This window comes from Neophocaena asiaeorientalis, unplaced genomic scaffold, assembly GCF_003031525.2.
Source record: "Neophocaena asiaeorientalis asiaeorientalis breed wild unplaced genomic scaffold, Neophocaena_asiaeorientalis_V1.1 scaffold515, whole genome shotgun sequence".
Lineage (NCBI taxonomy): Eukaryota > Metazoa > Chordata > Mammalia > Artiodactyla > Phocoenidae > Neophocaena > Neophocaena asiaeorientalis.
In genome coordinates, this window is record NW_020175829.1 from 3,496,346 (window position 1) to 3,521,937 (window position 25,592).

The window sequence follows — 25,592 nt, forward strand, 5'->3', positions numbered from 1 at the left end:
AAAAAAAAAAAAAAAAAAAAAAAATCTAAAAGATTATTCAATTATAACCAAATAGTTTGGCTGGAGAAAGATGTCTACATAATTAGAAGCCAAATCAAGTTAGGACTATATACCATTATTATATAAACTTGGGAACTTAGAGTTGACTAAGATTAGGGTATCTGAGTCACTTTCACTACCAACAACCCATTTCTGAACTGCTGGGAAAAGGTGATGCTAAAAATGAGCAAATGCCTTTCCTGGAATCCAGGTCTTTTGCAGACATAGTATTAAAGCCTGAAAGAAAAGCAAACAATGCAGGATCTTCACACCCAGGACCCCATCCAGCTCTGCTTGAAAGTGAGGTGCCTTAGTCACGTTGAGACAAATGCCAAACTTCAGGGAATCTAGTGGTCTAGAAAGATGCACCCATAATTAACCTTTGGAACTTTGGGAAAGTGTGTAACGTAACTCGAAACTGGCAAATCCAATCTATCAAGGTCAGTTCTTTGTGGAGAGGGAGTCTGCTGCTTTCTGGACCTAGGGCAGGGCTCCCTAGAGATTTGACCAACTTAGCAGAGTTGGTCTTGAATGAGGTACATCAGTCAGGGTTCTTTTTTTTTTTTTTTTTAACATCTTTATTGGGGTATAATTGCTTTACAATGGTGTGTTACTTTCTGCTTTATAACAAAGTGAATCAGTTATACATATACATATGTTCCCATATCTCTTCCCTCTTGCGTCTCCCTCCCTCCCACCCTCCCTATCCCACCCCTCCAGGCAGTCACAAAGCACCGAGCTGATCTCCCTGAGCTGATCTCCCTGTGCTATGCCGCTGCTTCCCACTAGCTATCTACCTTACGTTTGGTAGTGTATATATGCCCATGCCTCCCTCTCGCTTTTCTTAACAGCAGGCAGTGGAAGCTGACTGTAGCTGCTGAAGAAGAATTCATTGAAATGAACATGAGTGGCTCAAAAAACTCTTGTGAGAGCTGTGAAGAAACAATGCTTGCGGTGCATCTTCCAGAAATGATTTCCAAACCACACTGCAGAGTTGGTGGATGAGAAAACCCTCCTGCCGTGGCCGCCATCAGGCACCGGAGACCTTTTTTGCACTGCTTGACTTCACAGCTATTACTGTTGCAGCCAGTGTAGACGCTGGGTCTATACCAGGAACTCTAACCTAATTTGTGGCAGAAAATAGAGGGAAAATGGGCTACACTGCAGATCACATTTCAGAGCCAGAAAACTTTTAGGGTTGCTGTTTATTGAAGGAGGCTAGAATGGAGGGAGGAGAAATCCTTCTCCCTGAAGACACTGAGGTGGGCACTGGCCTCTCAGCGGCTCACTGTGGGAAGCTGGGAAGGGCTGGAAGAAGGCTGTTGCAGTTCCAGGTTGCACATCACAGACTTATGACAAATAAGTACTGGTGCTCTTCTGTGAACTTTGGAAATTATCAGAGAAGCTTTAATAAAACAGATACTCCTCCAGTGATGCTGAGGAGTGATAAAGCAATGCAACTTTGTGATGAGGGGATACTTCCAGAATCAGAAACAGTGATTTTTGGTTAAACTGTGATTTTTTTTTAAAAGGCCTATATTAATTCTGTTAAGATAGTCAAGGAGGTCACTTGCAGTGAAACCCTTGTTACTTCCCCTAAATTGTCATTCCTGCTGTGGAGAAAGGTGCTGTAGAAAATAGGGAACAATGCCCTCTCCTGTATGAACTCGGTGTGTGTGTCCTTTCTGAGACCACATATGAGGACTTAATCATTCACATTTTTATTTCTGAGAAATTCTAATAGAAGGAACAGATTAATTTACACTGTGCCATTTTTCTGAAGTCATACAAAAAATATTAAACTTTTTAAAAAATTTATTTTATTTTTTATTTTTGGCTGTGTTGGGTCCTCATTGCTGCACACGGGCTTTCTTTTCTCTAGTTGTGGCGAGCGGGGGCTACCCTTTGTTGTGGTGCACGGGCTTCTGATTGCAGTGGCATTCTTGTTGCGGAGCATGAGCTCTAGGCATGTGGGCTTCAGTAGTTTTGGTGTGCAGGCTCTAGAGTGCAGGCTCAGTAGTTGTGGCTCATGGGCTTAGTTGCTCCGTGGCATGTGGGATCTTCCCGGACCAGGGCTTGAACCCATGTCCCCTGCATTGGAAGGTAGATTCTTAACCACTGCGCCACCAGGGAAGCCCAAATATTAAACTTTTAACTAACAAACTATATTAGATATCTGTTGTTGCTTAACAATTTATCCCAAATTTAGCTTAAAATAACACTTATCTTGCACAGTTTCTGTAGGGCAGGAATTTGGGAGCTGTGTAGCTGTGGTTGTAGTTTGGTATTACCCAAAAGATCATGCTGCAGTCATCTGAAGGTTTGCGTGCAGCTGGATGGCCCACTTCTTTTTTTTTTTTCTTTGTCAATTTGCTTTACTGTTTTTTTCATATAAAATTTATTTTTTTAAATGTAGTTCAGTTTTTCAGTTTGTTTTTAGACATCTTTATTAGAGTATAATTGCTTTACAATGGTGTGTTAGTTACTGCTGTATAAGAAAATGAATCAGCTATACATATACATATATCCCCATATCTCCTCCCTCTTGCGTCTCCCTCCCACCCTTTCCTATCCCACCTCTCTAGGTGGTCACAAAGCACCGAGCTGATCTAATAGGGTGGTGGTGTGGATGGCCCACTTCTAAGGGGGCTCATCACATGTCTGACAGGTTAGTCCTGGCTCTTGGTCAGTTCTTTGCCACATGGGTCTCTCCATAGGGCTTCTTGGGTATCCTCACAACATGGCAGCTGACTTCCCCCAGAGCCCATGATCCAAGAGCAAGTAAAGTGGAAGCCATGGTGTCTTTTATGCCCTAGCCTTGTCAGTCACACACAATATCCTACTGGTAACACAGGTCTGCTCCATTCAGTGTGGAGAGAGTCTACACAAAGGTGTGTACCAGGAGACAAGGATCCTTGAAGGCTGGCTACCACTGAAACTTTGCAGAGAATGGATATGGTTTTATCTGACAAGGGAAGTGTAGTTGTTGGGCTTGTTAATAGCTAGTCCTGACAATAAACATGAGCTAAGGTTCAGGCCTGTGGCATGGATGCATGCCACTTGCCCGGACACATTCTACCTGCTTGCTTTCAGTATAGTCACCATGACTGCCTAAGGTTCAGACTGCTTTGTTTGGCCCAAGAATAAATTTGGGCAACTAACAAGCATTCATGTTCTTCTTCTTCGCCATCAGTATAAATAACTCAGTTTCACTTTCTATTTTCAGTGAAAGAATTTCCTTAGCTATCTTCTCCTGTAATTTATCTCCGTGTTTAACAGCCTTCATGTTAGGGTTTTTTTTTTTTTAATATTCTTTTAATATCGTTTAAGTTACTCTTCTTCAGTTGATTGCATCAGTGACAAAAAGCAAGTGGCAGCTTCTTCTCTAACAAAATTCCTCCATATACTCAATGCCATTAAGTTACTTCTTTTCCTCTGGTGAGATAAATCCAGTTTGGTTAAACTTTTTCTCATGCTGACAGGGATGGGGATTGTGTGTGTGTGTGTGTGCCCTTTTTATTAAGGAAAATTTCAAGCATGTAGAAAATAGGAAATTAGAATACTCTAAAGAACTTCCATGTACCCAGCACTCACCTTCAACAGTTCCCTGACTCATGGCCAATCTGGTTTAATGTCTTTTCTACCCACTTCACCATGTCACCTACCTCCCACCCACTGGATTCTTTTGAGCAAATAGCAGAAATCTCGTTTCAGTGAGGAAAATAGATGTTTGACTTGTGAAAAGGAAATGAACATTCAAACTCTTGCCTTTAGAATTCCTCTTCTTTTTGATGCTCAGCTTTAGTCTGTGGGTAAAAGGCAAGATAAATGCCTTTAATTCAGGGGAGAACTCATTTAAGGGAGAGAGAACGGAAATTCTCCTTTCTGTAATTGTTGGGGCAAGACATCTGACTTTTCCTGGTGGGAATGTGTGACCAAGTATCTAAACCTGTTTTTCTGGATAGCAAGGGTGAGGAGAGGAAGTGTGGCTGTCTTTGAAGTGACCCCAGGGACTTCTGCTCTCACCTTATTGTCACCTTGTGAAGGATGGGAATCCCACACCAGCCCACTCACACTCACTGTTGAACCTTAAACTAATTTTGGAATAAAAATTGTTTTAAAAGGAAAAGGAGCTTCAGAGCCATTTTGCCCAAGGTTGTCATATCCCTCCAGTGCAGAAGGAGGCCCAGTTAGGTCATGTTTAGGTTTGGTTTAGTATTTAATAATCTGTAATGTATTTTTCAGTAATATTTTGAGTATTTGTCTTGAATTATATAATCTCTTACAGACTCTATCCGGCACTGGGTAAATACTTGCTACCTAATTGTGTGTGTGAAAAGGGATTTATAAGCTGGAAAGTGCCTTAGGAAAGTCTGTGACTATTATAGCCAAGTCAGTATTTGGGTGGTTCAAACGCTTTGTCAACTCTATGATTTTTAAAACACTTCATTTTTTTGTTATGAAAGTAAAGTATGGCTATTACTAAAGATTTAAAATGACCCAAACCAAGAATAACACAAGCAGAAAGAAAAAAAAAACCTGTTAACATTTTTGAATATTTCCTTTATCTTTTCTTATGCATGTATAAAAACATAATATGATAATTTTGAATCTAGAATTTTATATGCTAATTTTACAATTCAACACTTTAAAGACTTGCCTAGGGACTTCCCTGGTGGTCAAGTGGGTAAGACTCCATGCTCCCAATGCAGGGTGCCCAGGTTTGATCCCTGGTGGGGAAACTAGATCCCGCATGCATGCTGCAACTACGAGTTCTCATGCCACAGCTAAAAAAAGATATCCTGAATGCTGCAACTAACACCTGGAGTAGCCAAAATAAATAAATAAAAAATATTAAAATAAAATGAAATAAAATAAACACTTGCCTAATATGAAGATAGATTATAATTTAAAACAATGTATAATTACAATTGATGTTTTAAGTGAAAAAGCAATTTAACAGCAACATTAAAAGTTTTTAAAAATTTGTTTTATTGAAGTGTAGTTGATTTATAATGCTGTGTTAGTTTCTGCTGTACAGCAAAGTGATTCAGTTATACACATATATATATTTTCATATTCTTTTCTATTATGGTTTATTACAGAATATTGAATATATTTCCCTGTGCTATATAGGAGGACCTTATTGTTTATCCATCCTATATATAATAGTTTGCATCTGCTAATCCCAAACTCCCAGTCCATCCCTCCCCCAGCCCCCCCTCCTTTGGCAACCACAAGTCTGTTCTCTATGTCTGTGAGTCTGTTTCTGTTTTGTAGATAAGTTCATTTGTGTCATATTTTAGATTCTACATATAAGTGATATAGTATCATATTTGTCTTTCTCTTTCTGACTTACTTCACTTAATATGATAATCTCTAGGTCCATCCATGTTGCTGCAAATGGCATTATTTCATTCTTTTTATGGCTGAGTAGTATTCCATTGTGTATATATATCACATCTTTTTTTTTTTTTTGCTGTACGTGGGCCTCTCACTGCCGTGGCCTCTCCTGTTGCGGAGCACAGGCTCCGGACGTGCAGGCTCAGCGGCCATGGCTCACGGGCCCAGCCGCTCCGCGGCATGTGGGATCTTCCCGGACCGGGGCACGAACCCGTGTCCCCTGCATCGGCAGGCGGACTCTCAACCACTGTACCACCAGGGAAGCCCTGTACCACATCTTTAAAAATATTTTTTATTTTATATTGGAGCATAGTTGATTAACAATGTTGTGTTAGTTTCAGGTGTACAGCAAAGTGATTCAGTTATACATATACATGTATCTATTATTTTTCAAATTCTTTTCCCATTTAGGTTATTACAGAATATTGAGCAGCATTCCCTGTGCTATACAGTAGGTCCTTGTTGGTTATCTATTTTAAATATAGCAGTGTGTACATGTCAATCCCAAATTCCCAATCTATCCCTCCTCCCCACCCTTCCCCCTGGTAATCATAAGTTCATTCTCTAAGTCTGTGAGTCTGTTTCTGTTTTGTAAATAAGTTCATTTGTATCATTCTTTTTTTAGATTCCACATATAAGCAATACCATATGATATTTGTCTTTCTTTGTCTGACTTACTTCGCTTAGTATGATAATCTCCAAGTCCATCCATGTTGCTGCAAATGGCATTATTTCAGTCTTTTTAATGGCTGAGTAATATTCCATTTTATATATGTACCTTATCTTCTTTATCCATTCATCTGTTGATGGACATTTAGGTGGTTTCCATGTCTTGGCTATTGTAAATAGTGTTGCTATGAACATAGGGGTGCCTGTATCTCTTTTTTTTCTTTTTGCGGTACATGGGCCTCTCACTGTTGTGGCCTCTCCCGTTGCGGAGCACAGACTTCGGACGTGCAGGCTTAGCGGCCATGGCTCACGGGCCCAGCCGCTCCGCGGCATGTGGGATCTTCCCAGACCGGGGCATGAACCTGCGTCCCCTGCATCGGCAGGCGGACTCTCAGCCACTGCGCCACCAGGGAAGCCCACATGTATCTCTTTGAATTGTAGTTTTGTCCGTATATATGCCCAAGAGTGGGACTGCTGTGTCATATGGCAACTTTATTTTTAGGTTTTGAGGAACCTCCATATTGTTCTCTATAGTGGCTGTGCCAATTTACATTCACACCAACAGTGTAGAAGGGTTCCCTTTTCTCCATATCCTCTCCAGTATTTATTGTTTGTGGACTTTTTAATGAATGGCCATTCTGACTGGTGTGAAGTGGTACGTCATTGCAGTTTTGATTTGCATTTCTCTAATAATTGGCGATGTTGAGCATCTTTTCATGTGCCTATTGGCCATCTGGAGAAATGTCTGTTTAGGTGTTCTGCCCATTTTTTGATTGGGTTGTTTGTGTTTTTTTGTTATTGAGTTGTATGAGCTGCTTGTATACAGTAAGACCCCTACACACAAATGAGTTCTGTTTTGAGAGCACATTCGTAAGTCCAATTTGTTCATTAAGTCCAACAAAGTTAGTCTACGTACCCAACTAACACAATCAGCTATATAATACTGTACGGTAATAAGTTTATAATACTTTTCACACAAATAACAAACACAAAAAATAAAGGAAACATTTATATATATATATATATATAAACATTTTTAATCTTACAGTACAGTACCTTGAAAAGTCCAGTAGTACAGTATAACAGCTGGCATACAGGGGCTGGCATCAAGTGAACAGGCAAGGTGAGTTACTGACTGGAGGAGGGAGAGGAGGTGGGAGATGGTAGAGCCAAAGTATGGTAAGCAATAGGAGAAGGAGGGCAAGCTTCAATTTCATTCACACCTGATGTTGATGGCACAGGTTCTGGTTCCTTGCTGGATTCAATTCTATCTACCCTCTTGAAAAAAACGATCCAGTGATGTCTGGGCAGTAGCTCTTTTTTTCTCATCATAGATGACATGATAGCACTGGATTGCATTCTGAATGGCTGCTGCAGTCTTCATATACATTCTACATTCGGGTTCTGTGCCTCAGAAACTAACAGTGCCTCCTCAAGTAAAGAAAATCCCTTGCCATTTCCTGCATCATGAATCTCTTCAGTTACTTCTTCTTCCTCTTGTCACTCTACTCTCTCAATTATTTTCACTTTTGTTTCCATCATTATCACTTGGTGCTTCTTAGCAGTACCAGCTACATCACTGCTGCTTTTACGCTTGCTCCAGACATCTGGGGCTTGAAATAAAGATACTGTAATACTGTATACAATACTATACAGTAAAGTACACAAAAGCACAACCACTTGTAGAGGATGCACACACACGCCTATGTACGCCAGACACGTGAACTAACTTACGTGATTGGACATGTGAACGCATGTTCACATCTTTGAAAGTTTGCAACTTGAAGGTTTGTATGTAGGGGACTTACTGTATTTTGCAGATAAAGCCCTTGTCAGTCACATCATTTGCAAACACTTTCTCCAGTCTGTGGGTTGTCTTCTCGTTTTGTTTATGGCTTCCTTTGCTGTGCAATAGCTTATAGGTTTGATTAGGTCCCATTTGTTTGTTTTTGCTCTTATTTCTATTGCCTTGGGAGACTGACCTAGGAAAACATTGGTATGATTTATGTCAGAGAATATTTTGCCTAAGATCTCTTCTAGGAGTTTTATGGTGTCATGTCTTATATTTTAAGCCATTTTGAGTTTATTTTGTGTATGAAGTGAGGGTGTGTTCTAACTTCATTGATTTACATGCAGCTGTCCAGCTTTCCCAACACCACTTGCTGAGACTGTTTTTCTCCATTGTATATTCTTGCCTCTTTTGTCAAAGAATAATTGACCATAGGTGTGTGGGTTTATTTCTGGGCTCTCTGTTCTGTTCCGTTGATCCATATGTCTGTTTTTGTGCCAATACCATGCTGTTTTTTTTTTTTTGTTTGTTTTTCTTTTGCGGTACGTGGGCCTGTCACCGCTGTGGCCTCTCCCATTGCGGAGCACAGGCTCTGGACGCGCAGGCTCAGCGGCCATGGCTCACGGGTCCAGCCACTCCGTGGTATGTGGGATCCTCCTGGACTGGGGCACGAACCCGTGTCCCCTGCATTGGCAGGCGGACTCTCAACCACTGCGCCACCAGGGAAGCCATACCATGCTCTTTTGATTACTGTAGCTTTGTAGTATTGTCTGAAGTCTGGGAGGGTTACGCTTCCTGCTTTGTTCTTTTCCTCAGGATTGCTTTGGCAATTCTGGGTCTTTTATGGTTCCATATAAATCATTTTAGGATTATTTGTTCTAGTTCTATGAAAAGTGCCATGGTAATTTGATAGGGATTGCATTGAATCTGTAGGTTGCTTTGGGTAGTATGGCCATTTTAACAATAATCTTCCAACCCAGGAGCATGGGATATCTTTCCATTTCTTTGAATCATCTTCAGTTTCCTATATTAATGTCTTATAATTCTCAGCATGTGTTTTTCACCTCCTTGTTCATGTTTATTCCTAAGTATTTTATTTAATTATTTTTTGATGTGATTTTTAAAGGGATTGATTTTTACTTTCCCTTTCTGATTTTTCATTGTTAGTGTAAAGAAATGCAACTGATTTCTGTATATACTCTTATATCCTGCTCCCCTGCTTAATTCATTTATCAGTTCTAGTAGTTTTTGTGTGGAGTCTTTAGGGTTTTCTATATATAGTATCATGTCACCTGTATATAATGACAATTTTACCTCTTCCCTTCCAATTTAGATACGTTTTATTTCTTTTTCTTGTCTGATTGTTGTGGCTAGCACTTCCAATACTATGCTGAATAGAAGTGGTGAGAGTGGGCATCCTTGGCTTGTTCCATATTTTAGGGGTGAGGCTTTCAGCTTTTCACCATTGAGTATTATGTTGGCTGTGGGTTTGTCATAAATAGTTTTTATTATGTTGAGGTATGGTCCCTTCATACCCACTTTGGTAACAGTTTTTATCATGAATGATGTTGAATTTCAAATGCTTTTCCTGCATCTACTGAGAAAGAATTTTAAAATCATCCATAATTCTATTAAATAACTATTAAAACAATTTTCATTTTCCTTCTTTCTATATGTACACAAATTTTCCATTGTAGCATACATATGATTTTTATTTTACTATTTTCACTTGTTTTGCTAAAAATTTTTTTTTGCATCCCTGTAGTCTTTTTTTTTCTTTTGCATTTCTGTAGTCTTTATAATTCTACTTTTAAATGGCTGCATGGTTTAATCTTTTTGTCAGACAAACATGGATTTGAATCTCAGTTTGCTATAATCTATTCATGTGATTCTGGGAAAGTTTTTTCTTTCTTTTTTTGAAGTGCTTTATTGAGTTATAATTGACATACAATAAACTGCATGTATTTGAAATGCAAACCTTAAGTTCTGACATGTATATACCTGTAAAACCATCACCACAATCAAGATAATGAACATATTCATCATGCCCAAAAGATTCTTCCTGCCCTTTTGTAATCTCTCCCTCTTACCCCATATAATTATTTTAGACTCACCCATGTCATTGTTATGAAAGTGACAGAACATTTGAACCAGGTTACTTAAAAAGACAAAACTGGAAACTTTGGAAGGAGACAGCTTAGCCTCCTATACGCCTCTGGCCTGGCCTCTGAGGCAGACCCTCCTAGGAATCTGTGGCAGGCTCAAGTACCTTTAGGGTGTCAGTTGTATCCCAGGTAATATTGATGGCTTATTTTTCACATATTTCCTTTTTTTCGGGCTCTATGGCCAAAGCCTCACTTTCCAGCAGCTCTGCTCTTTTTGCCTCCCACTTGTGGATTTTCAATAGCTTTTTTTCCTCTGCAATAGTCCTTACTTTTAAACTCTCCCATATCTGATATTTCCATTTCTCTCATTCTTTGCATGCTATCTTGGATGTGAAGTTATAGCTTTTAGTCCTAAGGGTTATGACACACACCAGAAACTGAAAAGTAAAACTGTAATTAATGACTCATAGAGCAAGTAAGGTGCTGCTGGAGGACCCCTCTGGGCTATGAACAGGTATGTCTCCCCTGCCCACCTGGGATTTCCTGTCACCTGTAAATTTGTGTCACTGGCCTGACAGGGTCCTGTTGAGACTTCTGACATTATCTTTGTTTCTGAAAGTCTCCTGGAGGGCAGAGGCTGGGGCTGGCTTACAACACAGACAAGTTCCTGAAGAAGGGCCATGCTCGATTTACAGTATCAAGCACACTCTGGGAATTAGAGGGCTTCCAGATGCAGTCCTGCAGCCTGACACCAAGGGGCAGCATATACCAAAGGAAACATCTAGCTCTGCTAAAGCCAAGCAGAAACCACCTTGCTTTTAAATTCCCAGAGCAAAGCACACAGAGGCCATATTCTCATCTCTCAAATCAGATTACAGCATTACAGCTTTTAAATATCTATTAAGAGTTTTGCCTGCCAACTGAATTTTCCAAGAAGTCAATTTGTCGTTGAACATGATTTAAATATAATACTGCTGAGACCCACATACTCTGTAAGACTTCCCCATTTTAGTGCATTTATAACTTCAGCAGCTTAATCTGAAAATAGTTCCAAATTCCGCTCTTTCTATTCTTTTAAATGACTGTTGTCTGTCTCCTTTTCTTTCATGAAGCAAATTTTGTGTGTGGAATAACGGCAATCAAATAATTCTTTGGACAGTTAAACCAGACAAGGCTCAACTCTCTGGAGAGCTTAGTTTCCCTCTCTGAGGCATTTGTTCATTAATCCATCCATCAACATTTCCATCATATGCTTGACCCTGTGCTAAATGCTGTGGAGTGCAAGGATGAACAAGATATCAATTCTGCCATCAGGGGACCCATTCAAAGTCTAGAGAGTGGGGAGTATGTGGGCAGACCAAAAAAAAAGTGATTATAGGAATGTGTGATAAGTGCAATGATATAAAAGAAAAAGAGATGCTCTGGGGGGACAAGTGAGAACAGAGGTGGGCACCTATCAGGGTGAAGGTTGGGGAGTGGGGAAGCTTGCAGGAAAACTTCCAAGAGGAGGTATTTGAACTGAGCCTTAAGTAATAGACAGAATTCGCATTCCAGGCAGTGGGCCCAGAAGAGCCAAGGCAGGGAAGAATGAGAGAGTACAACATTTTGGTCAGTTTGTAGGCAGGTCAGACCTTTGAATGCCCAGGAGTGTGGGTATTGATTTGTGTTTTAGATAAACTACTCTGACAGCAAAATGGAGCTCAGAATGGAGGAGAATAGTGAGTAGAGAGAGCAGTAAGGAAGCTTCCACAGTCATAGAGCCCCAAAATTACCAAGTCCTGAAGGTGGTGAAAAATGGAGAGAAATGGATAAGTTCAACTGATATTTAAAAATAGTGCCAGATGCCGGGTGATGGGAGCAGCTGGATGACAGAGCTGGTCAATACAGCAGGAGGAGCAGGTGTGGGTGTGGAGAGGGCATGGGTTTTGCTTTGGTCCTAACCAAGTTTGAGAAGCTTGTGGGACACTCTGGTAGGAATGGGGTCCAGCAGGTGGTTGGATAGTGGTTTTGGAGCTTAATAGAGAACTCTGGGCCAAAAGATATGGTCTGGGGAGTGATTGAAATCATAGGAGTAGCTGAAATCACCGGAGTTTAGGAGTTGAAGAAAGTGCATCCAGAAATGGGAGACTCAGGAAAGCGTGGTCACAAAGCTATAGGGCTGTTCTTGGAGGGAAGACCCAACATAAAAAAGACGTCCGCATTCCCTGCATTCGCTATACTTAACACAGCCCCAATACAATAGCAATGAGATTTGCTATGGCAAGGTTCTTCTCCTGTATTTACACAGGACCTGGCATAACATCAGTGCCTGACAAATATTTCGTGACTATACGTAGGGACATGCATCCAGTGGAATAATAGGCAACTTCAGTGAAGAATGGGGTAGATCTATACGCTGATATAGTAAGATTCATATGAAGTTAAAAAAACTAGGTGCACACATGTTGATGCTGATATGGATATATATATTTAAGGATATATATATATATATGTATGTAATGTTATATATAATTATATAAATGATAAACATATCTTTTTTTTTCTGTAAGGATAATAATAGCTGATACATACAAAGCACTCAGTGTGTTCCTGGCACATATTTTAACTCATTTAATCTTTTCTTTTGGGTAAGCTACTACTGTGATCCCTTTGATACAGTTTGGGAAACGAAGACACAGAATGTGAGTGACTAGCCCAGGCCCAGGATCACACGGGGGCAGAGGTGAGAACAGGAGCCAGGCAGTCCGTACTTTCTACCACCGTGACCTGCTTCTCACACAGGAAAATGTTAACCTAGAAGGATGAGGGTGGGGAATGGTGGAGAGAGAATTTTACTTTTAGTTCATACTCTTGAGTATTTAAAATATTATTTTACCATGCACATTATACTCCTTTAATCATAAAAAAAAACCAATTTAAAAATATTTTTGAGAATTGGGCTTTAGGTATAAGCTGAGAACATCCCTGGGGACCTCTCCGGAGGGTCCAGTAGGCTGCCTCGTGGTAAGATAGAGGAGGTGGGCTGGTCGAGGACACATCCCAACAGGCTTGTGGAAAGGAAATACAAAGGAGATACTGGTTTGCTTTCCATATAATTAAAGTGCAGCCCTGAGAGCACAGCCAGCATTTAAAGCACAGCGGCCAGTTTCTGGCTTTGGTTTTTCCAGTGACTTATTTTTTGTTAAGTTTCTCTCACTTAGAAATCCTCCCGCTGTGGATTCCTACATGCATGGCTTCTAAGGCTTCATTCCATGGATTTCAATTTTTTTAGATTTTGACTAGGCAATACAGTCCTATAACTGAATAAGTTAAAATCAGTTTAAAAGGGGTAAATGAGAAATCTTACTCCCAACCGCTCTGTTTCCACCTTGGCTCTTATAGCTACTACTTTTTTTTCTTTTTTTACTTTCTTTGGTAACCTTTCAGTGATTCCTTAGACAAATTCAAGTATATATACACATATATATTCTTAGTTTTATTTCTTTCCTACACCCCCAGGGTCGCTGCTTTGTTCCTTTTTAAATTGGCACGTGGAGAGCTTCCTCTTTTTTTTTTTTTTAACAGCTAGACGACTCACCACTGTCCATTGGGTTCGTTTAACGAGTGTGCTGTGAGCATATTCCCTTGACCTTGCTGTTGGCTTTGCTGAGGAGTCTCCAAGTTTGAACAAGGGTTTCTTCTCTGCTCCTCTATTTTTAGAGTTCTTCCCAGTCATCAGCTTCCTAGCAACTGACTGCATTTGTACCCACACTCTCCCGTAATGAGGGGTAACTGAAGGCTTCTCTTTCCCTCTTTGTCTTCTCTTCCAGGGCACACAGTGGGGGCCTGCCCTTCCCTGATGGCCCATGGGGCAGCAGCTCACACCTCTTCCTTCTCGTGATTAAAAACAGACTCAGAGTTACTTCCACTTGAATCTCTTGTCACTGCCAATTTTCATCTTCTTGGGAACAAATGTGCTGGGGTGAAATCCCCAGGTATATAGGCTTATAGTTTAATTGTAAACACCTGTTGACAGAGCCCTGCACTGGCTGAACAGGTATGAAGTTACGTATTTCCTTCCTCTTTTTGTTTATTTTTAATCTGTGTTTATCATGACTCTGTATTTGTTGTCTGATTACTAACTTCCAAACACTTTGAACCGGCTCCATCGTTGGGGAGTGGGGATTAGGCAGGAGAAAAACTCACCCACAAAGATCTCTGTGGCTTGCTCTAGATGGGCAGAATGTTTGGTTAATTGATTATCACGGTTTAACAACCATCACCTGGGGCGTGGGCTGACCGGGGGATGGCAATATTCCGTTTTAATGAAGGCGTTGACGTTTCCCCACCCACTTATCCTTCACAAATGTTCTTTCCCTGGCTTTGGTGGCCTGCCCTGGGGTGGTCCCTTCTGCTGCCAACACGCCCAACCAGCTGGAGATTGCCATGGACACCATGATTAGAATCTTCCACGCTACTCCTGCAAGGAGGGGGACAGGTTCAAGATCAACAACGGGGAGCTGAAAATGCTCCTGCAGCGACACCTCACAGAATTCCTCTCGGTGAGTCTGGCTTTTCTCCCCATCCAGTCGAGGGTGGATGCGGTGCACATTCACGGATAGCCTCCATGTACACCACCAACTCCTGTGTCCTGCCACACGTTGTATAATTCCTATCGAGATTCTAAATACAGGGAAGCAAACACTAGAGACCTTTGTTTTCTGTGTCTGTAGGCATGTGCGCTTTTCTGTAGTGCCTAGGGTTAGGGTTTCCAGTGTTGGAAATTATATTTGAGGCTTTTATCAATTATTCAATGTCGTAGTACAGCAAAGGTATAGCTAGTTATACTAGGAGTTATAGTTATAACTAGTGACACAAGTTATACCTGGAGCTCTGTCCTGCTGTCTATAAGTGAATAAATATTATGTTTGGGGCCAGAAATGAAGCCTGGGATACTTTATGATATGATGGCAAATTTTCTAGTGAATAACAAATACCAGGTGAGTTTGTCAGCCAAGAACAAGCTGATTGGGATTGACCGAAAGGGTGTGTCTGGCCAGTGACCAGTTGGGTAGCGAATAGATTTACATCTCAAAACAGCCAAAAGTTCAATAAAACCACACGTGAAACCTTACAGTGGAGTGTTTGGAGCCTGGTCTCAAGAAAATGCTCACTCTTGTGTTTTTGGAGTTGCCTCGAATTGATTTTAGCACATGTAATAGCCTGGCATGATGTTATTCTGTCCAAACCCTGTGTTAAAACGATAGTAATTATAATTATGACATTCTTTTATCCCCACCCTCTATGGGAAAAGCATAAAGTAAAAATTTTTAACATACAATACCCTTTCAGTAATTTTAAGAGTCCCTGAGGACATTTTTCTTTTTCAAATTCAGTTTGGCTACTGTATTACATAACATTTAGGATAAAACCTCGGTAGGCCACACTTGGCACATTGATTTATTCAAGTGACATTTATAATTGTTTTTGATTGAGTTGATTTTGATCAATTCAATTTAAATTTCCAACCATTTAATGGTTGGCAGCTAATGAGAGGACAATGGGGAGTTCTTGGAGGAAGTGAATTATACTTTTAGAAACATTTCTCATCAGCCTCTTATCATAGGAAAGGTAGGTGCTTCACCGCCCCAACCCTTTCTGAACCCTGATCTCCTCAATGGGCTCCTTGCTTTCCTTCCCACCTATAAAATGGAGTCATCCTTATAAGATCTACCCTTTATTGGGTGCCTCTGTTTTGTTTTGCGACACACAAAACAGGCTGCCAGCTAAAATATTATATGACCCATGCAATATTTGGGACATACTTATACTAAAAAAAAAGTATTCATTGCTCATCTGAAATCCACATTTAATTGGACATCCTGAATTTTTACTTGCTAAATCTAACAACCTGGTGCTAAGCACTTATAAAAGCGTGTTGAAGTAGCCCCCAAATTTGTGGGAGATATTTTTTTCCTCATTTGATAAATTAGGACATTTAAAAATGTTCAGTGATTTGCTCCAAGTCCCATTGTTGGTAAATGGCAGAGCCACTCACTATCCCCCTTTGGCTTCAAGGCCTCCTTCTTTTCATGTCCCCCTGATTTCCTCCCCAGGTCCTGGCCCTCAGCCTGTCCAGCTCACTTTGATATGCTGCTGTTTGCTCCTCTTGCTGTTTAGGTCTGAGGATTATATGGTGGGGGGTGGGGCAGAAGCCCAGACTCATTTAGAATGTGTGCCTGGTTCAAACCTCCCTGCAAATAGGCTCTTGGAAATTGCTTTAGATGCTAAAAATGGAAATGCAAACTTTAATGTAGATAAAAGGAAAATATGATTTCAGTTGTCATTATGAACCTCAGAGCCTGGGAGTTAGAAATTTTCTTTTTCCTTTTAGTGTCAAAAGGATCCCGACCGGGAGGATCCCACGTGCCGCGGAGCGGCTGGGCCTGTGAGCCATGGCCGCTGAGCCTGCGCGTCCGGAGCCTGTGCTCCGCAACGGGAGAGGCCACAACGGTGAGAGGCCCGCGTACTGCAAAAAAAAAAAAAAAAAAAAAAAAAAAAGGATCCCGAGTTGGTTGATAAGATAATGCAGGACCTGGATGCCAATAAGGACAACGAAGTGGATTTTAATGAATTCGTAGTCAGGGTGGCAGCCCTGACCGTTGCTTGTAATGATTACTTTGTAGAACAATTGAAGAAGAAAGGAAAGACAAGTAGTAAGCTAATCTAAAGGCAGAAATATATCTACAGTTATTTAACGGCTGTTCATTTGTACCCTCCAGATCCATAGTCATAGTAATGCCATTTATAGCTATAATATACATATAATTAGTTGCTAGTATTAGTAAATGATGCATACCTTAGTATATTGACTTTAAATAAATATTCCAAATTTTATATGCCCTTCTTGAAATTTTCCTATATATTTTTTTTAAATTGAAGCATAGTTGGTTTACAATGTTGGGTTAGCTTGAGGTGTACATCAAAGTGATTCAGTATCTATTCTTTTTCAGATTTTTTTCCATTATAATTTATTACATGATATTGAATACATTGGGTTGGCCAAAAAGTTCGTTCAGGTTTTTCTGTATCATCCTACAGAAAAACCTGAACGAACGTTCTGCCCAACCCAATAGCTCTCTGTGCTATACAGTAGGTCCTTGTTGTTTATCTTTTTTTTTTATCTATTTTATATATAGTAGTGTGTATCTATTCATCTCAAGTAAAGATGTTATATACTTTTTTTGTCAAAGAGAGAGCATCACAAAAATTTAGCTCTTTCAAATGAGACTAGAACTCAGCAAATTTCTCAGACATTCATCATCCTTAAATTGTACTTTGAAATTATCCTATTAAAGAAATAAAGTGGCTCTTGCACCCTCTTGTGATTCTGCTTCGAGAAGACGAAGCTGTGAGGGTCTGTAAGCAGAAAGGCTGAGAAGTGGAAGGAAGTGCTGGCTTTTGCAGTGAGTTAGCTCAGGGAAGGGGTAAGTCCAGGACTAGGTGCTCAAGCCAAGAGAGTGCGGCCAGCAACCCTTGGGGGCTGGTGTAGAAATACCTCCTTGTCCCTGGGGTCAGGTGATTCTGAGGCAAGTGTCTTAACGCCATTTCCCAGGGCTTCGCCTGGGCTGAGCTTCTGTGGCCCCCGGGGGAGGAGGCCTTGGTCTCGCACCTGCTCTGGGCTGCCTTCCCTTCCTGGTCTCGCTGTGAAGCCCCACCCATGTGTCCTGCATCTCTCAAGCTACTTGTGTCAGGGTCTGCTTGGAGGAAACCCAAACTGTGACAGATCCTTTGCAGGGGTCCCCAAACTTTTTGGCACCAGGGACCGGTTTCGTTGGAAGACAGGTTTTCCACGGACAGACGGGATGCGGGTGGGGGCGGGTGGGGGATGGTTCAGGCAGAAATGCGAGCGATGGGGAGAGGCAGATGAAGCTTCCCTGGCTTGCCCACAGCCCACCTCCTGCTGTGCGGACCAGTTCCTAGCAGACCACGAACTGGTGCCCGTCTGTGGCCCGCGGGTTGGGGAACCCTGATTTGGAGAATTTAAGAAAGGGAATGGTGTGATTATATTTATAATTTTAAGTGCTCATCCCAGCCACCATGTGAACAAAGGGCTAGAGAGAGGGCAAGTGTGGAAGAGGGCGACCTGCTAGGAGGCTGAATGCTGTGGTCTGAGGGAGAGACGATGGTATCTCCGGCCGGGGTCTGAGCAATGGAGATGAAGAGAAGCAGTTGAATTTGCTGTCTTTTGGAGGTGGGAGTGATAGGACTTGCTGAGGGATTGGTAACCAAGTGTAGGAAAAGAGAGCAGTCCAGGACGATAGAACGGGTACTGCTATTGCCTATCTGAGTCCATTCTACCTTTCTTCCATATATCAGAGCCCTGATTTGTGCAGGGTGGCGATGTGCTTAGCTAAAAAGCCATATTTCCCAGCTTCTCTTGTATCTGAGGTAGAACTTGTAACAGTTCCAGGCAATGAGAGATAAGCAGAAATCTACTAGGGATTTCTGGGAGTGTTTTGCTCTTTCCATATAGGCTCTGTGCCTTCCACCTTGTTAATTCCTTCCTTTTCTTTCCATTGGCATGTGAATGTGAGGCTGGAGGTGGGGCTGCCATCTTGCGACCGTGAAGACAGTGAAGAAAAAAGATAGAAGGAGCCGGAACATTGTTAGCTTAGGGGGACCAGTGCACAGCTCTGGTCTGCCTGCCTCTGGTCCTCTTATTATATGAAAATAAACAAACAAAACCCTGGTCTCTGGTTAAGGTGGATTCTGTTAACATGCAGCTGAATGCAATCCCTAACGTTTAGATTTTTGGCCAAGCAAATGATGCAATTTACTAAATGGGAAAGACTGGGGTAGGAGGGGCTTTATGTGGGGACATTGAGGGGAATAGCTCTGTTTGAAATCTCTATTGAACATCTAAGTGGAGATATCATATGTACAGTTGGATATATGATCTAGTCCAGAGCTCAGGGTAAACAGGGAACTGGAGATATAGATTTGGGAGTCATTAACATCTAGATGGTATTAAGCCACAGGACTAGAGGAGCTCACTTAGGATGAGAATGTGGATAGAGAAGAAGAAAGGCCCAACAGTTAGCTTTCAGCAGAAAGAGGAGCCAACAAATGATGCACCAAAGGCATAGTCAGGGAGTAGAAGGAAAACCAGGTAAGCGCAGTACTTCAGAAGCCTAGGGGAGAAAGTCTCTGGAGAAGGAAAGAGGGTGAAATCCACTGAGAGGAGGTGTAAGTTGAGAACAGAGACCTGACCTTTAGATTTGCCAAGGTAGAGATCAACAGTAACATCGAGGACCCTGACCAAAGTGATTCTACTTACAGAGGTGCCAGTCTCCCTATCTGGCTGATAGTAGGTGCTCAATAAATATTTAATAAACAAATAAAAGAATCTGCCAATTGTTGACTTTCTAGTGCTAAGACCTGTCATTTTGTTAAGTAGGATTTTTTTTGTTGTTTCCCTTAAGCCCATTCTGAGCAGACAGGACAGAGAAAATTTAGAGGTCAGAACATTCTAGAGAAGTGTATACCCTTGGTATTTATTTACTCCTATCTGTCAAAATGTTGGAAGAAAAAAATTAGAAGAAAAAATTGAACACTTTTTTCAGAGATGTTTAGGCTCTTTTCTTATAAGCAGGCATATTAATTATGCAAGAGAAGGTCTGACTATTTCTCAGGGACCTTTAAACTTTTCATTTAATTTGGTCCAAAGTTTACATATTGAAAAATGGGCCACTAAATCATCAGAAGTAAATCCAAAAATTTCCTCATGTTCTATTAAAGGAAGGACATTCTCAACAGAGAGAAATAAATGGAAAAGCAACGTTCATTTCATGGTGTTTCTAAAAATTGATGAAAAGTTAGGAAAAGCAATTTATGTGTCAAATTAGATTTCAAATGAGTAAGAATTACATGATGTACCAAAAGCTCTTTTCTAGTAAAGGAGAGCCTTTCTTTTGTGTGTACGTGTTAGGTACTTACAATAAGTTTGTAGGAGGCAAAATTGATTATTTCTTCCGCCCAGAGGCACTGGCCTTGCATTTGATGGAGCTTAAATCAGCTTTAAACAATATTCAAGGGTCATCTCTAAATTAGCACATTCTGATGTATAACATTTTCTCAGTGTGGTTATTGGAAGACAAGGCTTATGGAAGACAATAGCCTAGGTCAGCTTGGGGCCCTGGGCTTGAGATATGGCTGACAATACAAACAGCTAGAAAGCATTAAAGAAAAACAAAAACCTTAAGTTTTAATTTTAAAAACAGATTTTTGTTTTTCCTTAAGAATCATGGGGTTAAGGAAGGCTTTCCAGAGGCAAAGAAATGGGGCAAGGATATTAAAGAGAGAACTTGGGCAAAGGCACACAGGTATGAAAGAACAGGACATGTTGGGGAGAATGCTGTTGTTTGGGGCACCCTAGGGTATGGGGTGTGGGAGAGCAGGAAATGGGGCAAGGATATTAAAGAGAGAACTTGGGCAAAAGCACACAGGTATGAAAGAACAGGACATGTTGGGGAGAATGCTGTTGTTTGGGGCACCCTAGGGTATGGGGTGTGGGAGAGCAGGAAATGGGGCTGGAGACGTAGACAGGGCTCAGAATCAGAAAGGGCCTTGGGTGTTAATGTGAGAAATTTGAAATTTATCCTGAACGTTATGAGAAACCATTGTAGGATTTTATGTATTATTTTCTTATTACTTGGAGCAGTTTTTATGTTTCTAAATGTCCCCCTAAAATATTTAAATCTTTAAAGCAGTGGTTTTGAACTCTAACTTCACATTACACTCACCCAAGGTACTGCATAAAAATATAGATGAATATAAGCTCCACCCCCACTAAGATTCTGATTCAATTGGTCTGGGAACAGGACCCAGGAATCAGAATTTTAAAAAGAGCACCAGGTGATTCTAAATGCCAACAGGGTTGCAAAACCCTCCTTTTTATGGTGACTTGCTTAATCAAGTAATCAGATCAACTTCTGGCTGAGAACTGTGCAGGACAGTGGCTGCTCCAACTTTAATGTGTGTGAACCATCTGGTGATCCGATTCTGCATCAGTAGGTCTGGGCTGGGGCCTGAGGTTCTGCATTTCTAAGAAACTCCTAGAAGTTGACAGTGCTGATAGAAATGCTCTAGGCCCTAGGATGAAGAGGAAAGGGTCGGAACAAAAGTATGGAGGTGCTGTTTTGGAAGCAAGCACCTGTAGAATAGTTCTTGGTGGGGAATACTCCTTTTGGAAGAATATAAGACGACACAAGGCATTAGGCACAGAGAGGGCTGGGGGAGAGGTGGAAGCAACCAGGAAGGAACATTCCCTAAGGCCCCAGGGGAGGGGGAGCAACAGTCTGCCACCGGACTGCCTTGTGTTGTTACTGAACACAAGTTCATGTGGCCGAAGCACAGAGAGGCCAAACAGAAACGTCAGAATTTGGAGCAGAGAAAAGTTTATTGCAGGGCCAAGCAAGGAGAATGGGTGTCTGGTGCTCTAAAACACCCAGACCTCCCCAATGGTTTGGAGGACAAGCTTTTATATGCAAAATTTAGTGTGAGGGCTGCAGGGTGTGTGACTTTCTTCTGATTGGTTGGTGGTGAGGTAACAGGGTGGTGCTCCAGGAATCTTGTGCTCAGCCTGAAGTCACCATCCTCTACCTGGGTGGGGGCCTTAGTTCTGCAGAACTCAAAGATATTGTTACATATATTCCTTGAGGAGGAACCAGGATCCTGCTCTGTAGTTTCTTGATTTTTGCTACTTTGTTTTTGCATTCTTTCGCTTCCCTGATTAGCCACTGTTTGAATCTGCTCTCCTACACCTCATACTCTAGGGTGCCCCAAACCACTGGCATTCTCCCCAGCAGGTCCTGTTGCTTCATAACTTCTTATTCTGCAAATAAGAAATGGGGCAGGGGGGTGGACACAGAAAGGCTTTTGTATCCAGGAGGGCCTTCCTCAGATTCAAGGTCAAAGGTCTGGGACAAGTTATCTAACTTCTTTAAGCCTCATTTTTCTGGCACGTCTCAACTCTAGTGGCTCACCTATATCAGTCGACAAGGAACACATTGATCGTTGGGATCCCTAGGCCCCACCCCTGTCCAAATGAACCAGAAAGGAGAAAAGGGGTAGGTGAGCATTTGCATTGATAGCAAGCTCTCTCGGTGGATATTATGTACCCTCAACTTGCAGAACTAGAACTCTGGTGGTTAAAATAAGATAGCAAGTGCCTGGAACATAATAAGTGCTCAATAAGTGGTAACCATACGGGTGAAGATGGTGGTAATGGTGACACGTGAGCACTTCTGGTCCAGCCTCGTTCTGCAGCTCATGGGTTTTATCCAACCTTCTCTCTCAAGTTGGTGCCTCCAGCTGCCTGCCACCAGAAGAGGCTACTGTTCCCCTTGAGTTCTCCCACTTTCTCAGAGTTTCTTTTCAAGAAATGGAACACTATGCAGTCATTACACACGTGTTTTCAAAGACCATTGACTATAATGGAAAGTGCCTAGTATATAATATTAATTTTAAATAACAGTGTGTCTGATATGGTCCCAGTTTGGTTTCAAAAAAGTGCTATAGCGTGAGTTTTTAAGATACTGCTTTGTTTCTACTTGCAATTTTTATTTTTCTTTATCCCAATCAAGAGGAGAAAGGCTTCCTTACAAAGGGAAGGCTTGGAAATCAAAAGTTGCCTGAAAACCACTTCCTTTTCTAATTTTTGTTTTCCAGAGCTTGAGCCATTAAGGTAATTATGTAAGAGGTCTCCAAGGAAAATGTCAGGAGAAGGAGAATTATCCCAGAGGAAAGGATTTCCCCTGAGCTCTGGAGGAAAGAAGGCGATTTCTGGTCCCCAGAGTAGTGCAGGCCTCAGCAATTGAATGGCCTCTCTTTTTTTAAATTTATTTTTATTTTTTTATTTGCGGTACGCGGGCCTCTCACTGCCGTGGCCTCTCCCGTTGTGGAGCACAGGCTCCGGACGTGCAGGCTCAGCGGCCATGGCTCACGGGCCCAGCTGCTCTGCGGCATGTGGGATCCTCCCGGACCGGGGCGTGAACCTGTGTCCCCTGCATCGGCAGGCGGACTCTCAACCACTGCGCCACCAGGGAAGCCCCTCCTCATCTTCTTTGGTATAGATCACCCACTGGAGGAGCATGATCACCTAAGGGTGCACTCGGGGTTTCTACCATCACCTTTTGCAAGTTTTACATAGGTTTCTCCAACTTTCCTTTGGAATGTACTGTCTATTATCTTGAGGCTTCAGCCGATATTCTAACATCCGGGTATATGTACGTAGAAAAGAGCCTGGAAGGAAACCTACCGAAATGTTCACCATGGATGGTGGCGTTATAGGCGATTTTGATGTTTTCTTTATAATTTTATCTAATTTGTGATGTTTCAGCAATGAAAAATAATCAGAAGAAAGGGATGTTATTTATTTTTATGAGAGGATTCCCACTACTCTGGCTTTACATGCTTTATTCCTCCCTATGCGCCTCTTACCAACTAAAATGTCTTTTTGTCTGAGACCACTTCCTCAGCCCCGCTTGCCTTTTACAATGTCCTCTTTTGTATCGTCTTACTTGTCTTTCTAACCCTAGCACCTAGCATAGCACCAACATATCAGAGGGTTAAGCACATGATCTTTGACATGAACCTATCTTGAGAGTGCCAAGGATTTTCTTTGTCCACATCATCACCATTATAAAGACTTTCCACTGGACAGTTATAGCACTGACCAAATAACAGAGCCCCATTGTTGACAGAGAGCAAATTATCATGTGCTGGACCCTGGAGTTCCACAGGGATAAGCAAGAAACAATCTTTTTAAAGGGGTTATTGACAAGCATCCCTGCTAGCAATTCCCAAGTGACAGAAATTTGGTCATCAAATATCACCTAGTATGAGCAAAGAACAGTTGAAAGTTAAGGCCCAAGAACATTTTAAAACCCCTGAAATCTACTTAAGCAGTTTCAATTTTAGAGGTGCTCTTTCCATACAACATTAACATATACTTAAGTGTACTGATATTGGCTACAGATGCATCTGACATTTCATTCATTAGGTTGTATTAAAGATTTTTTTTTTTTGGCAGGGGAAGATAAATTAAAAACACACAAGAAACATCCCTGGATTTTTCCTTAAAAAAGAAAAAAAAGGCTGTTTTTTTCTCATACTGCCACCCCAACCACCACTACTTCCTCCCAGCTCCTGGATGCCACTGATTAGTTTTTTTGTTTCTATAGTATTGCATTTTCCAGCAGGTCATATAAATGGAATCATGTAGTATATAGCCTTTGAGTCTGGCTTTTTTCACTTAGTGTAGTATGTTTGAGATTCATCCCTGATTTTGTGTGTTTCCAATAGTTTATTCCTTTTTATTGCTGAGCAGTATTTCATTGTATGAATCTACCATGATTTGTTTATTCATTCACCAACTGAAGGATGTTTGGATTGTTTCCAATTTTGAGTGACTGTGAATAAATCTGCTATAAATATTGGTGAACAGGTTTTTCTATGGATGTAAATTTTCATTTTGCTTGTACCTAAGCATGGGATTCCTGGGTAGTATGGTATTACGAGATTTAAATTTTTAACCTTTCTAATAGTGGTGAAGTGGTATCTCCTGTGGTTTTAATTTGCATTTCCTTAATAACTAATGATGTTGAACATTTTTTATATGTATATTTGCCATCTATATGTCTTCTTTGGTAAAGTATCTGTTCAAGTCTTTGGCCCATTAAAAAAGTTGGGTTGTTTATGTTTTTATTTATTTATTTTTAAGATTTATTTATTATTTATTTTATTTATTTTTGGCTGCATTGGGTCTTAGTTGCGGCACACAGGATCTTCATTGAGGCGTGCGGGATCTTTTGTCGTGGCATGAGTGTTTTCTCTTCTCTAGTTGTGGCACGCAGGCTCCAGGGCGCGTGGGCTCTGTAGTTTGCAGCACGCAGGCTCTAGTTTAGGCGCACGAGCTCTGTAGTTGTGGTACACGGGCTTAGTTGCCCCGCAACATGTGGGATCTTAGTTCCCTGACCAGGGATCGAACCCACGTCCCCTGCATTGCAAGGTGGATTCTTTACCACTGGACCACCAGGGAAGTCCCCTATGTTTTTGAGTTTTAAAAGTTCTTTTTTGATTTAAAAAATTAAGGTATAATTTACATATGACATTATGTTAGTTTTAAGTGTAGAGCATGATGATTTGGTATTTGTATGTACTGCAAAATGATCACCACAATAATAAGTCTAGTTAACATATATTACCACACATAGTTACACAGAATTCTTTTCTTGTGATGAGAACTTTTAAGATCTATTGTCTTAGCAATTTTCAAATATACAATACAATACAATATTATTAACTATAGTCACTATGGCTTATTTATTTTATAACTGGAAGTTTTTACCTTTTGACCACCTTCACCCATTTTTATACTTCCTAAATATAAGACCTTTGTCAAATATGTGTTAAGCAAATATTTTCTCCCTTTTCATTCTCTTGACATTGTCTTTCACAGAGCACAAATTTTTAATTTTGAAGAAGTCAGATTTATCATTTTTTTTTTTTTTTTTTTGCTGCCTTTGGTCTTTGTTTTTGCCTGG

General features: G+C 41.0%; 2 protein-coding genes across 3 annotated transcripts in view; both read left to right on the top strand.

Moving 5' to 3' along the window:
- CRHBP (corticotropin releasing hormone binding protein) overlaps nt 1–25,592 on the top strand; it is a 102,400-nt gene that overhangs the window by 32,110 nt on the left and 44,698 nt on the right. The window lies entirely within an intron of this gene.
- S100Z (S100 calcium binding protein Z) lies at nt 11,847–16,881 on the top strand. The gene is given in 4 exon segments (XM_024732802.1): nt 11,847–11,906; nt 14,419–14,455; nt 14,458–14,555; nt 16,547–16,881. Coding segments are annotated over 4 exon segments (363 nt in total). The 3' UTR covers nt 16,715–16,881.